At 41.8% G+C, this 15347-nt stretch overlaps 1 protein-coding gene across 3 annotated transcripts in view; it reads right to left on the bottom strand.

Annotated features, from left to right (window-relative positions):
- Positions 1–498: 498 nt before the first annotated feature.
- The window catches only part of HECW2 (HECT, C2 and WW domain containing E3 ubiquitin protein ligase 2), a 646010-nt gene continuing 631161 nt past the window's right edge, over positions 499–15347 (bottom strand). For all 3 annotated transcript variants that reach the window (XM_029606070.1, XM_029606068.1, XM_029606069.1), the window contains exons 24-29: positions 13198–13327; positions 12310–12456; positions 11580–11694; positions 11113–11198; positions 9486–9598; positions 499–2100 (exon numbers count right to left, since the gene is read on the bottom strand). In XM_029606070.1, the coding sequence (XP_029461930.1) occupies positions 1989–2100; positions 9486–9598; positions 11113–11198; positions 11580–11694; positions 12310–12456; positions 13198–13327 (703 nt within the window). In that variant the 3' untranslated portion in view covers positions 499–1988. The remainder of the gene's footprint in view (positions 2101–9485; positions 9599–11112; positions 11199–11579; positions 11695–12309; positions 12457–13197; positions 13328–15347) is intronic.

Below are 15347 nucleotides of genomic sequence, written 5' to 3'. Positions count from 1 at the left end.
ATCTGCAAAAATGTGGTTCAAAATGGCCACTGTTTTCTTTATCAGGTAATAGCAACCTGCCACTCCAAGCCAGTGTCCTGAAATTACAATTATATCTGGCTGACTTTAGCAGTTATTCATGACCATGAAAGAGGTGCCTGCAAATGTGCAACACAACTCAATTTATGGAGGCCTGCCCGATTTTTCAGATGAAGCCCTGCATACTTGAACGAAAGTAAGGGTTCTGAAGATTGCTTGATACCACAATCTGAGAGAGTAGAAAAGTTCTTCACTCTGAATATCACTCAGGAGAAAAACAAATATTCATCAGTGAAAATGCTGAGTTAGAAAGGTGCTGCAAAATAGCTTTCCATAGAAAAGGATGTTCACTGAAATGACTTGAAAGGCTGACTCTGCTCCACAGTGAGACCGCATCACTCGCTTTTCAAAGTGAGCTGTATTGTGCTATACCACAGCGTACAATGGAAAAAAAAAAAACAGCAAACCCGGGGAGGGAAATACGAAACAACTCTCATTTTATTACAATTATATTCAAATGTCTCCTCTGAGTTGCTTAGGTGGATGAAATAAAATGAATCTAATGCATTTGAAAAAAATAATAAACTGTATGAGATTACCACATGGTGAAAATTACAAAATTATTACTGCGCGCTTAGTCCTGCTGCCTGTGGACATGGCACTACTAAGAACGTTTTGGCTTCTGAGAAGCTACTTTCTACAGACTGGTGAGTGTGATACAGCTACCGACAGATTTATTACAACATCCCTTCAAACTTTGGTACATTCAGTGCAAAATATTTCCAGGGAGATTCTTACCCTTATAAAAATAAGACTTTTTTTTTTCCTTGAGTGTGCTTAAAGAAACAAATACCAGCGCAATGTCTAGCTGCTGAAGCACAAGAAGTGACCAGAACAGATGCTTAAGTGTTTTGTTTTCGCTTCCCAGGTTCACATTTATCATTTACAGAATAAAATACACAGAACCTATAAAACTTATAAAAAAGTTAGCTGAATATTTCTTCTTCCTGATAAGCTGTGATAAACTGCTAGGTTTTTTTGTCTAAAACTGCTGCCATGCATTATGACGTATAAGATCTTCATATACCACTTCATATACCACATATACCACTTGCATATACATTTTCAGAAACTTCCTTACTATGAACTATTTTTAATGACAATTTCCTGTTGACTTTGCTCCTTATTCATTTCTGCCAAATAAAATCGAAATCTAAGGTGCACACCATGCAGGCCAGGCACCAATAGCCTTAGGAATAGCTATAATAAATATGTAATTATCATTAACATGTTTATGCAGCAAAAAGTAATGTATTTTTTTTTAAATATTGAAACATTATATTATTCAGATTTTTATAATTTGGTGGCTGAGATGGAGTGATTTCACTATCTGTTAAAGTGCACTCAAAACCTTCATAACAATCCAGTTCTCCTCTTCAGTCTCTTGCACAAACAGTGATGCTAATCATAGCATAGGGCTTGGGATTTTGTATTTTTTTACATACCAAATGTAAAAGGTTTGGCAGCCAGAAAGAATCGTTGATTGCAGGACTGCTGGTTTCCCCTTCTTACCAGGCATGCTCGCTCCCTGTGGTCTCCATAATTGCACAATCGTCAAACTTGAACGCTCCTAAGTAGCAGATTTGAGGTAATGAAGAGTAATCTCTTTTACCATAATCCCCGTTGAAATGTACCAGGGAAATTTTAAGAGGGAAAAGTAGAAAAATTGGTTTGTCTTGGGAAAATTAGATGGTGCCTCTTCTGAAGAGGGAGAGTTGGCATCTCTGCCACTGGAACTCCCGTTGAGACTGGCCCATAAGCTTGAGTTACAGGTCCGTGGAATCTCAAAACTTTAAACTGGATTTTCAATTATTACTTTCAACTTGAAAATCCAGCAAAGCTGTTTAGTTGTTCTTGAAGAGGATGGATCCGTAAAGGTCCAACAGAAGCTGGGCACTGTGGTTTGTGCATCACTCAAGTCCAAATGTACTTGTTTCCTCAACAGCTGTCAACAGCTTCTCATACAGCATGGAGAACGAAGGATATGGAGGAAGGTCAAGCCGATTAAAACACGTATGAGCCCTGTAAAAAAGGAAGGATAATGATGGGTTATCTAGAAAAGTTGTGAAGATAATTTATGGAATGACTGAAAGTTTAAATGGTTCTTTAACTTAACAAATTTTTCTTAGGATATTCTCTATTTAAAAAAAGTATTCATATCCATTGGATTCTAATCTCAGGGAAGAAATTAGTTTCAACATCTAGAAGCTGAGCTGTTCAGTTACATAGCACTTCCAATCTCCCCTATTGAATGCTTCACTTTTTCATATACTGTAAGAATTGTACAATCTTCCTTTAAACAAATGCCCCACAAAACACAGTGGAACCCTATCTTAGGAAAAATCCTGAAGCAGAAACATTTTTCCAAATTCATTTTTCTTTCCAGTGCATTTCAGTGGAGTACAATCATTGTAGTGAAGAAAATTCCCATGTTGAAAATCCCAAGGCTGCACAAATTATTGTTATTATTTTGATCTTTATTTGTGCCCTACAAATAAAAGTAGTAGAATACAACAAGGTTAAGCATATTTTAATGGATACTCTGCTATAAGTCTTCATCTGTCCCACAGACTATTTATGATAATATAATACCGATGATAGCAATGACCCAAGACCCAAATTTACTCATGCAGATTCAGCACGTGCTCCTTGTTAGCCAAACATGATTCAAAGTACATCAGAAACATAGAAATCTGAAGGCAGATAAAGACCCATCTAAGCTGTCTATTTTCTCTACCAACAGCAAAACTGAATATCTTGATTTCTATCTTAACCCTTACTTCTCCATCACTAAATATGAGATCCCATATATATATATTGTCTCTACTCTAAAGTCATACAGAGTTGACTTGATCAAAATGACATCTTTTCCCTCATGTAACGTTTTACAAAAATGGGATATAAAACCTTATGGGTCAAGTCATCTCTGGTGGGCAGATGTTTTGGTTTTGACAAGTAGCAACTATTTGGGGTCTATTCAGGAGATATGTGGGGTGGACAACTGAAAAAAAATTGTATGTAAGAGGCAGAGTCACCAGTCAGGCAATAAACAGCAGCACCTGATCCCTGCAGTTTTATAGTATGCAGTGCCACAAGGAGGACAGTGCATCAGAGCTATTTAAATGGACCATGTCTGTGATCACTTGGCACAGTTGAATCATATCCTCATCCTGTGCTTATTTCTCACAGTTAACAGCAGACTTTACAATGCCCCTTACTCCACCAAAGACATTGCCGAGCTCACAACTGGCCTGCTGAGAAAACAATTTTGAACTCTGAACCCTATTGGAGGTTTTCTTCTCTTGCTCCAGGCATAGTGAGACAGGTCTTTGATGTGTGCTGCATGTTGTACATGGTCAGAGGAGATAGCCATGGAAACAAAAGACAGGAATGCAGAAGAGCGAACTAGGGATGAGGAAGATTCTGCTACAAGTGCTGTATCCCAGAGAACTTGAGTAATGTGACACTAAGTCAACTGAATGCTATCTGGTATAGATGAAGATGTGTAAAGTGTTAGTGGTGTCATGACACAGGAGATAAGGATGTTCAAGTAGGTCTACGGCCCTGGCTTAATACGATAGTACCTTTATTTAGTTGAGTGTTTTATATTCCGTCATTCTACGTGAGAATCACCAGGTCACAACGGTGTGCAGGTCTGGTACTCACAGACGATGAGTTATGGAGGTAGGCAGGCATACACACCGGAGTTAAACAGGGAACACAGATTCTAGCTACTGTTTGCCCCTATTTTTGAGATGATACTTTGGCATTGTCTATGTCTTTCAAATCTGACAGGCCAGCCTAGAACTGGAAAAGTGGCATGCTGCTTCTTCAGAATAAGTGAAAGCTGGTCTTTGCCAACTGAGCTGCCAGTGTTACACCTTTAGGGCCAGGAAAGCAGTTAATTAAAGAGAAGGCAAAATGTAGACATGGACAAGTGGAGTTTATTTTTGTTTTTGAATATATGCTAGTCCTTTGAGAATGCAGCTGTTTGTGCTTTGCACATTTCTAAGAAGTTGAGAGTGAGAGAGTTTCAACTTTAATTATTGGTTCTCTATATGTCGCTTCATGCTGTCCCCCCCCCCCTCCCCCCTTGTTTCTTATGGAGCTGGCTCATGAGATAAAGAGAGTATTTAAATGAGGCAATGAAATGAAACATGAACAAACAGTTTTGGCTCCTTCAGCTTAGACTGTGTTGATGTCGCACCCTAAGCATACTATATGCACATCCTCCACCCAATGCCAAATGCTGCTGACATAGGCAGAATGACTTTGCCTCTCTAAAAGGGATAATGAGCCTCATGTATAATGCACTGAAAGCTGATAATGCATCACACACCAGAAAGGGGGGCGGGCCTAAACCTCTAGGTAAAGGGGATTTATTCCAGGTTGTTGAGCAGCATTTTATGAACTCAGGATATGATTATTTTCACTTGCCCATGGGGGCGAATATATTTGAAGGTGAGTCAGGCTAAATTTATTATTAATACATTTTGCCGGAAATGTGTCTACATCCCAAGTATGTGTGAATTGACCCTCTAGTTTTGTTGTCCTGCTAATGCCAAATATAGACCAATCTGTGGATGGTCATAATATAGGAAGGAAGACCAAGAGCTGTGCTGCAAGTACATCATGACTCATCCACTCTGTTACTAGAGATGTGAATCGTGTGATCGATCGTCTTAACGATCGATTTTGGCTGGGGGGGAGGGAATCGGATCGTCGCGGTTTTGTTTTTTTTAAAATCGTGTAAATCGTAAATCGGGGGAGGGCGGAAAAACCGGCACACTAAAACAACCCTAAAACCCACCCCGACCCTTTAAAATAAATCCCCCACCCTCCTGAACCCCCCCAAAATGTCTTAAATTACCTGGGATCCAGTGGGGGGGTCCCGGTGTGATCTTCCACTCTCGGGCCACGGGTGCGTTGATAGAAATGGCGCCGGCGCTACCTTTGCCCTGTCATATGACAGGGCAAAGGTAGCGCCGGCGCCATTTTGGTTCCTGTCCCCCGATGTCACGAGCGTAGGAGATCGCTCCCGGACCCCCGCTGGACTCCCAGGGACTTTTGGCCAGCTTGGGGGGGCCTCCTGACCCCCACAAGACTTGCCAAAAGTCCAGCGGGGGTCCGGGAACGTCCTCCTGCACTCGAATTGTGTTGCTGTATTGCAAAATGGCGCCGGCCGTATGGCCGGCGCCATTTTGCAATACGGCAATACGGCATTTTGGCCATACGGCCATTTTGCAATACGGCAATACGGCCATTGCGTATGGCCGTATTGCCGTATTGCAAAATGGTGCCGGCCGTATGGCCGGCGCCATTTTGCGGGGCTTTTAAAATCCACTTGGAAGTGCATCACTTTGCACTTCTCCACATTAAATTTCATTTTCCATTTGAATGCCCAGTCTCCCAGTTTTGCAAGGTCCTCTTCCAATTTCTCACAATCCTCTTGTGATTTTAACAACTTTGAATAATTTTGTGTTGTCTGCATATTTGATCACCTCACTCATTGTTCCTATTTCCAGGTCATTTATAAATATATTAATAAGCAGTGGTCCCAGAACAGGTCCCTGGGGCACTCCACTACTCACCTTTCTCCTTTGGGAAAATTTACCATTTAGCCCTACTCTCTATTTTCCATCTTTTAACCAGCTGGCATTCCACAATAGGACACTGTCCCCATCCCATGGATTTTTAATTCCCTAAGAAGTCTCTCATGAGGGACTTTGTCAAATGCTTTCTGGAAATCCAGATACACTATATCAACTGGCTCACCTTTACCCACATGCTTTATTTATGCCCTCAAAACGTGTAGCAAATTTGTGAGGCAAGACTTCCCTTGGCTAAATCCATGTTGGCTTTGTCTCATTAAACCATGCCTATCTATATGTTCAGCAATTTTGTTCTTTATGATAGTTTCTACCATTTTGCCTGGCACAGAATCACTGATCTGTAGTTTCCTGGATCACCCCTTGATCCCTTTTTAAAAATTTGCATTACATTGGCAACCCTCCAGTCTTCAGGTACCAATCTTTAAAAACCTAACTTTGTGGTTTCAGAATACAAATGTTTCTCCAGAGCCATTTGCCGGAAGGTCATTTTGCACCTGCCTGACAGGCACACAAGATACTCTTCCTGCATGGCTGTCATTTTTCATAGCTTCTCTTGGCAGGGTATAAAATGGCTGAATGCGGTTCTTTCTACTTCTGCCTTGTTCTGACTTGTTTTAAAAGCAGTCAGTGTGGGAATCAAGTCTGAAAAGGTCACAGTCAATGCTGACACATCCATAGGCAGGATGCAACACCTTAATAGTCCAAGTACACTGCTACCTGGATGACTGGCCACTCAGATCTTTACTTTCAAGAGTTTCAAAACAAGAAACCTGTTCTTTCAGTACAGTCCTGAATCTCCTGAGTGACTGGTGTTAAAAGGAGCTTATAGGAAAGAAAACAGGCATATCCTGTTTGACCCAGACATCTGTCAAAGGAATATAATGCGGTGTATTTGTAACCAGGATTCTATGGAACTACTGCACTTCCATTCTTAAAATACAATGACCTACATCTGTTGAACTACCTTTGAAATCATCCTGTGATACCTACAGCAGGCATATATAGCATTGACTTCTTATTCATTACTACATGCAAAAGATATCATCTGCTCATTTCTCAATGACCCATCTGCCTAAAGTTTTCTATATGGATTTTGGCTACTTTACCCTACCTTTTTACTACTTTACTAGTAAGAGTGACATCATTGAGGTTACCAGTGCTTTCTCTAACAAGAACAGACATAGACGGTCTCATTCAGAGGGTAGGCACATAATATGATTGCGTATTCTCATTTTGAAACAGTCGGCTCAGAACAGGTTGCTCTTAACCAGTAAGAAACCCGTATTTTTAATGTAGCTCCACAGCTGATTATATCAGAAGCAAAAAAATTTCAAGTATGCAAATTATATATGAAGTAAAGCAGACAAACTTCAACCTACTGCAGATCCCTTAACTGCTTTCTCAAGAAACCCTTAGAATAACCATGTAATGTGTCTGTATTTAAAGTACTGGCAACTATTTTTCACACTCGTTAGCATTTTTTAACATTTCTTTACCCTTCTTTATTTTCTCCAAGATGATGATTCAGGAAATTCAGGTCTTCTTAGTCAAAGCTTAGACAGGAAGCCTCTTCTGCAGGGCTGGTGCAAGGGTAGTAGGCGCCCTAGGCGACTGCTGCCTTGCGCACTCCCCTCCCCAGTCGTGCTGCCTCTGCTGGTCTCGGCCACGACTCCTACCTTGTTCGTGCCACAGACTGTGTGTTCTCAGGGCTGCGAGCATGACAAATCTCTGCTCCTCTTTGCCGCAAGCAGGATAGGCTCTCCTCGCAGTATCACATGGCTGCTCTTCAGTGCTTCCTAAGTGTTGGTGCCATAGGCACTGCCTAATTCACCTAGTGGATGCGCTGGCCCTGCTCTTCTGAGGAAGACCTTCTCAGGAGTTCTTGCATGCTGAGGAATCGTCCATGCCTTCAAAATGGTCTTCTTTTCGCCCTAGGTCAACAGTGGCCAACCTTTCACATATGAAAGACCACAGAGGCAGAGAGCCACCAGGCCTTTCAAGAGCTGTGGAGGATGTCTAACCCCTGCCTAAAAGATGACATCCCATGATGGCCGTGCTGCTCTGGCCCTTATCTTTGCTGTCATGGGGATGGGATCCCAAGACAGCCTTGCTGCTCTGGCTTTATTCTTCACCATCGCTGGTATGGGATCCCATGACGGCTTTGCAGCTCTGGTGTCAGACAGCTCTGGTTGGGTGGGCCTGAGCCCAAAAGTGGGTGGGCCATGGCCCGCCCAGGCCCACCCATGGCTATGCCACTGATGCTTACTGCCTCACTTGGACAATCTCTCTCTCTAACACACATGCCCATGGACTCTTGCACTCTCTCTTATTCACAGCTAAGCTTATGGATTCACGCACACTCTCTCACACACATGTTCATGGACTCTTGCACACTCTCTCTAAACACAAATGCTTACGGACTCACTCGTACACACTCTCTCACACATACATGCTCATGGATTCACATACTCTCTCACAGACACATGTTCACACTCTCCTTCATGCACATGCTCACAGACTCTCTCTCACACACTTTCTCACAGACACATGCTCATGGACCCACTAATGCACACTCACACACATGCTCACTAACACACTCTCTCTCTCACACTTGCTGGTGCACACAAACACACACACACACACACACACACACACACACACACTCGTTCTTCTTCCCCTCCAGAATGCACAAGGAGTAACAGCTGCCTGTGAATATGTAAAAACAAATATTTTTACTTACATTGCTTGTCATGGGGATCTAGGCAAGGCATGAAAACAGGATCTGTGTAAGCTATTGAGTCTCCAGGAGAAGGTGTCCTAGGTCTGAGAAGGGGCAACTGAAAGGCCCGAGTACTGATTTTTTTTTTTTTGCCACAGCCGAGTATGAGGGGAGCCAGCAGCAAAGGAAAGAAATGGGAAGCACTGAGCAGTGGTGAGACAATGGCTTGAGGTCTGCTGGCTGCCTCACGCCTATAAAGGCAAAGCCAGTATGAGAGGAAATTGCGGAGAACGTCTTTCCCAGCTCACTGCTGTGCTTTGGGGCATGGGAGTTTGGGGCAGCACCTCAGGTTCGGCTCAAGTTCTGAACTACTTTCAGGGGGAGGAGAAGTGTGAAGGCCAACAGCTCTCATACACGGCGATTCTCCCCCTTCTCAGCAACCAGCTTGATGGCAGAAGTTGACAAGACTCCTGGGTGTGCATCAGTCAGTGGCGGTGAGTACTTCTCCCAGCAGTAGTACCATTTTGTTTTGGATAGAGCTTAATGTGGCTCACAAAATGCCAATTGGCCATCCCTATCCTAGATCTTGAATGTATCCCATAGATAAGTTGGAGAGGAAATTTGAGCCTAGCTTTACTCTACCAAAAAGTTTTAGGCAGTAGTTATCAGCGGCAGCAGCAGCAGTAGCAGCACTGATTAAGTTATGGGGTCTAATCTTGCTGAAATCTTTAAAGTTTTTTTTTAAACTTTGAATGTAAACTGTATGTGTGAACTATCTGGCTGACAAGCATTGCATGAGGTTAGTATTCTATTATCCTGGTGCTAATTTATCTAGAATAGCATCTGGTACGGAACAAAACTATTCTGAAGCGGAAGTTCTATTCAGTCATACCTACAAAATGCTCATGCAATGTATATAGGAAACATTACAGTTTACCATATTTTTCATGCTGTGGGTTATTTAAAAAATCCACCAGAAGTACAACAGTGTCTGGCTTCTGGAACAATGAACTCTGGAATATCTCACCAGTTCAAACTTTATTCAGACGGACAATTAGTTTTATGATTTGTCTTACCTAGGAAGTGCGGTAATTTTCCCCCATTTTTCCACACAGAATCGTCTTGGTCCATTACTCCCTCTCAGAGAGGCAAATCCTTCATAAGGTATGCTAGATGTGCCTGTGACAAACTGTCGACAAAAACAGAAGAGTTGGTTTCATGAAATGATAAGATTGTACTTTAATGCTTCTTAGTGATGTGCTGCTTAGGTGGTGTCATTCTGAGTTCTGCTGGGGAAGAAAGGAGGCGCCTCTGCAATGGTTGCTGGCCAATTCGGAGGGGTGAGAGGGGGTTGGGGAAGGTCTTGGGGAGTCTCTGAAAGGGGTTTCTGCATTCTTGCAGGGGAGATGGGGGGGATTAGCCCAAAGGGGCCTTCGTGAGTTGTTCTGCAAGGGGTGGGTGTGGGTGTAGGGCCTTAACTTGATTTTTAAGGGTTCAAAGGAATGAAATTTCCACTTCTAACTGGCCCGTTCACTTTGGGCCGGTTAGTAGGGAGAATGTTGCAGCAGCTAGTGTGGACGCTACAATCGTTTGTGTTACTACTGAGGCCATGATACCGAGGGTAAGCTTTAGCATGCCCTCGGTAAAATGCATTGCACAGCATGTTATGTCTCACTTTAATGTGCACATGGTAAAATCATGTGTCTTTATGCAGGCTTTTATAGTTTAATGTAAGGACTGGAATGCTGAGTTCAAGCAGATTTCAGCTTTGCTGAGGCAAATTGGTTTTGCCATGATTTTAAAGGGCCTGGATGTATTTGAATGTGTTATGATTTCAGAGAGTTATTAGATATGTTTAGGTTTCTGGAGGGATTGTGTGGATGGCAAAGGATTAAAATGTTAATATATTATGTACTGATTTCATTGCAGTATTTATGGCGTCTGTTTTGGTGTTTAGGATTTTAAGGAGAAAAGAATCAAACTACCTGCATTTTAGCAAACCTTGTGGATAGTTTTTACCTACAAGGTTTGCCAGAATAATCAAGGCAAAACCAGACAGTTATTTTTCTTTGACAGCTGCCTATGGAAAAGTACCGGCACAAAACTGCACCTGCTTTAAGTGCAGGTATTTTTTTCAAGGCATACTTAGGGGGGGGTTTTGATCATTCATAACCACCCACATGAGAGCCTCCCGCAACCAAACCCCATCCTGGGAATGCCTTCAAAGATAGATGGGTAAAATGTGCCTGTTTTGCAGACATACATGGGTACTTTTACCTATGTACAGGGAAAGCAATAATAAAAAAATCCTTTTAGATGGATGAAATAGCTTTTTACCCATGGAAAGGGCTTGAATTATTGCCATATGTTTGTGTGCATATTGTAATGTGTATAGATAAATGTTACAGCTCATGTTGTTTTAATCTTTATGTGATTGTAACCCATTATGAGTACACATTGAAAGGGCAGGATATACCTGGAGCTAAATAAATACATCTTTTTTTATTTCAGAGGTCCCTATAATCACCCTATAAATACACAGGGCTAATTCTGTTTAACACTCCTGCTAGTGGAATGTGAATAAATTGGCAGGCTGGTGTACAAGACACAATGCGAGTACAAGGGAACCATGGGACGGATGTCACAATGTAATGCAAAAGCTGTGGACCTATAAGAGGGGAAAGCAGAATACTAATGCCTCACCTGTAGCAGCCTTAGCCGTTGTTCATTGTTGAATCTTTCTACAGCTGCCCAGAACCATCGAATTACAATGTGATTGTCGTGGTACCCTAAAAATATTATAGAAGAATTTTTTGGAAAAAAAAAAAAATTACTCTTGTAATATTTGTTTAAATGTCCTATAAAAAATGGAGACTGTGATGTTTCCTTCCTGAATTGTTGATCTTTGGTAACTGTCAATTGATTGTGATTGATCCACAGTGACGGGCATTATTCTTTCTACAGATGATGTCTGGAAACCAGAGGCTGACCGACACCATCCAATCAAAAAAAAACAAACCTCCATTAACATTTAAAAGTTTGGAAGGCTCCTAAACTCGCTCAGAAATGACAGAACATTTGGACTCACACTCCTGAAGAAGGCAATAGATCTTACAGTGCTGTTGTAATTCACCCAGCTGTGAAAAAAAAATAAAGCAAACCAATTTTACCTCCTCGGTATTCTGTGTTATTTCTCCAGTCACTCAAGTCAATTTCTGCTGTCCCAGCAATGACCAGCTCCAGTTCTCGTGCATCAAAGACAGACACAAGCCGAGCATCTACTACCTGCAAACGAAGAGAACAGAAGAAATCAGGCCTGCGCTTTTATAAATGCATTTGCATCTTCAGATTTCTGTAAGTGGTCAGGCATTTTTTAGCCTGCTTTCTGAAAAGAAGGCTTAGAGAGTGCCATGTCAGTGTTTGTGTGTGACTTGCATGCGCCTAATAACTTTTGTGTTTGGTGTCCTATCCTCACCAACTTTTCAGGTCATGTCAGAGGGACCAAGGAAATCCTGACAGGTGCATTTTTCAGGGAATCTGCATATACCCGCCAAAGTCAGCACCCCTGGCAAAGTAGGCTCCATAAAGTTTGCATGGAACCTCTTCTTGTTCCTTGGCTAACAGACGGTAGAGGTAAAATGAAATAAAGAAAGAGATTTCTCAAGAAGATGCAAGGGATTCATCTGTAAGAGAAGTATTACATCAGATGGCTCTGAATGTGTTACTTAAGAGAAGCTGGGGGTATAAATCATAACCCTGTAACAAACTATGGCCAGGATGGAAAACAGACGTTTGTAGCAGGCAAACCCATCCAGAAGATATTTAGGATGTGTTGTGAAAGCAGGATTCCCGAGTGCTAGTTAAAAATGCGTGAAATCCCTCATCAATGGAACACATTACCTCGTAAAACCCACGAACCAGACTTTCCGTTTGCTGTACAACCCCCCTCTCAATCCTCCACTTCACCATTCGCTCAATGTAATCCTTCTTGTTCTTCTCAGTTACTGGGATGTTGGCACCTCCTGGTTTCAGTTCTCGCTCAGTGATCTAAGATTGAACAAGCCTGGTTAGCATATGTAGGCAGTAGCAACAATCCAGTAAATCAAAGCTGAAGGCCACGTTCTGTTAAATGGTCATGGCTGAAAATTAGCTGTATCATTAACCACATGTAAACTCTCCTTGGAAGCCTGCCTCTCAGCTGTCAGTCATTCTGCACCCAAATGTCCTTCAATCCCACGCTGTGCTGTAGTTATCCCATATCTGCAAATGATTGCTTATCTCATGTCTACAAAGTTTTGTCAAAAATAGGGCCTAAGAACTGTTCCCAAAACTAACACATTATTTACCTTCCACTGAAACAAAATAAGTGGGTGATAAGGTATTAACCTAGTCTAAAAAGAGTTCCTTTGTATCTTACTGTATATTGTGCTGGTACGTGAGTTCCATTACACTTTGACTCTGGAGCTAGGCATTGCTAGTAATCTGCAAATTGTATCCATTTACATTTTCTCTTAACTTTCGTCTCTCTTTCCCCCACATGCATACAATTACTTTGCAAGCTAGCGATTGATTTACAGCCTTTAGTAGTGTACACAGACTGTACTGTAAGTGAAATCCATCTCATATAGAAAGACTATAACTATATATAAAAGCTATTAAATAAATAAAAAATAAATAAAATGTGGCCCAATACATTCTCAATATAAATAGATTTCACTGTAATAAAGGACTGGTACCTCTGTTATCTGAACATATGGATGCTTTACAAGGTAAAGAAACATTGCCTACCTGCCCAAAAACTTCTTCATTGACAGTAAAAGTGAGATCTAAAATATCGTGAATATCATTATCTTTCATCCACTGCAAGCTCTGGTGAAACTCCTCATCGAGATATTCCAAGTCACTTAAGTCACAAAGGCTGCATTTATTTGAAAGAGAAAGAATGGTAGGTGACTCGAGTCATCTGCTACAGTGTTCTTTCATTTGCACTGCCCATATTGAACACTTGTACAGAAGGAGACAAAGAATACAGTGACCTGAGAAGAATCCTAAAACAGTGGAAGCTGGAATTGTCATTGTTATTCAGTAAAAAAATAAGTGATACTGATTTATTGCTTTACACAACTATCAGAAAAAATTGCTCTCTACTTTTGTTTGTTAGACTGGAAAAAGGAAAATGCAGAACAGTAGAAATCCTGAAACCAGGCAGCCAATGGCAAACATAAAAAAAGAAGTTTGGCCTTCCATTTTCATCAGTAGGGACGTCCTACTGGTTTAACTATTTCTGCCACACACCAAGGGTCAACAGTGACTACAAAAACTGATTTTGGCCATCAGTTGTAATGAGCTTGTGTAACCATTTGATCAATAAACTTAAATGGGGCAATTTTCCATTTCTCCGCAGAGCTTGCAGGCTAAGTACCCACGGGCCTGCAAGCTCATTTCCAAAGTGAAACTCCCCATTGAGTCAGCTAGGTCGGCGGGTACCAAAGATCCCCTGTGGACTTTGCACCTGCTATTTGTGTGGGGTGGATCCATGGGGGGAAAAGTATGCGCAGAGAGTTTAAAATCAAATTTCTGTGCATACATCCAACCTCCCCCCACCCCCAGAAACTGCCTTTTACTCCCATAGGTAAAAGTAGTTTTACCTGCGCTGAGGCTCTGCACTATTCATAAGCCCTTTTTAAGGGGGTCAAACATGTGTTTACCTGCATAAAACACTTTGAAAACTGACCTGGAAAGGGGTTTCTACCATTCTGATTAAATTACTCTATAAATCTCATTTCATTATTGGCTTTGGTTTTACTAGTTCTGTAGTTTAATGGATCTTAACTAGCTCCTTCTCTCTATAATAGAAAGAAAATACCATTAAATATGGGATTAGTAAGTGGAATATACAAACATTTAGGATACAAGCATGTTTGCCTTGACCTGATGAAAGGAGCGTTGCTCTTAAAAGCTAGTCAGAAATGGTACACAAGCCAGTCCAATAAAAAGACTGCTTACTGTCATTTCTGTGTATCCAAGCAGACTAACATGGCAACCACATTCTCCCAGACAAACCCCTTGCCTTCTCCCCACCACCATCTCCCTCCCTACCGTGCACAAATCACTAAGGCCTGCTCCCTGCGTCTGCCATTGGAGTGGATTTGACCTTTTATGTGGCCAGCGCCACTTAACATGTCCCATCCTGATAGTGCGACTCCCGCAACTGCCATGAAAGTGACCTGTTTCTGAGGCCCTGCAGCCTGGCTCTTGCTGCCTCAGTCAGCCCTGCCTCCCTCCAATGTCATGCTGACCAACTTCACCCGCGATGCGCTTTTCTGACACTATATCGGGCTCCCCTTCAGTGTGATTATCCTGGCAACCAAGGGATGCTACTGCGAGCTGTTTGATTTGTGTGCCTGCCTGCTAGTCCCCACCTGTGACATCGGTGCCACAGATGGACATGCCAAATATATAAGCATTTTGTACTACAAAAAACACACTAAAAATAAGTTAAAGGATTTTGATGCATTCTGTGGATGCCAAAGGCACTTGAACTAGTGTCTCACAAAACAGCCAAGGTAGCTGGTCATCAAAGTTCTTTGACATATGTTGTATAAAGCAGAGTTGCTTACCTGTAACAGATGTTTTCCTAGGACAGCAGGATGTTAGTTCTCATACATGGGTGACATCATTGGATGGAGCCCGGCATGAAAAATTTATGTCAAAGTTTCTGGAACTTTGACTGGGCATACCCAGCATGCCCTATTCCACGTGTCCATGCAGGGTCCTTCTTAAATCTCATAAAAGAGAATTACAATAAAAATTAAAACAAAAAAATAGGAGAAACCCAACTCTGTGGAGTGGCGGGCGGGTTTCCTGAGGAATAACATCCTGCTGTCTTAGGAAAACACCTGTTACAGGTAAGCAACTCTGCTTTCTCTTAGGACAAG

The sequence above is a fragment of the Rhinatrema bivittatum genome, chromosome 6, assembly GCF_901001135.1.
Source record: "Rhinatrema bivittatum chromosome 6, aRhiBiv1.1, whole genome shotgun sequence".
NCBI lineage: Eukaryota > Metazoa > Chordata > Amphibia > Gymnophiona > Rhinatrematidae > Rhinatrema > Rhinatrema bivittatum.
This window is presented reverse-complemented; position numbering and strand designations above follow the sequence as displayed.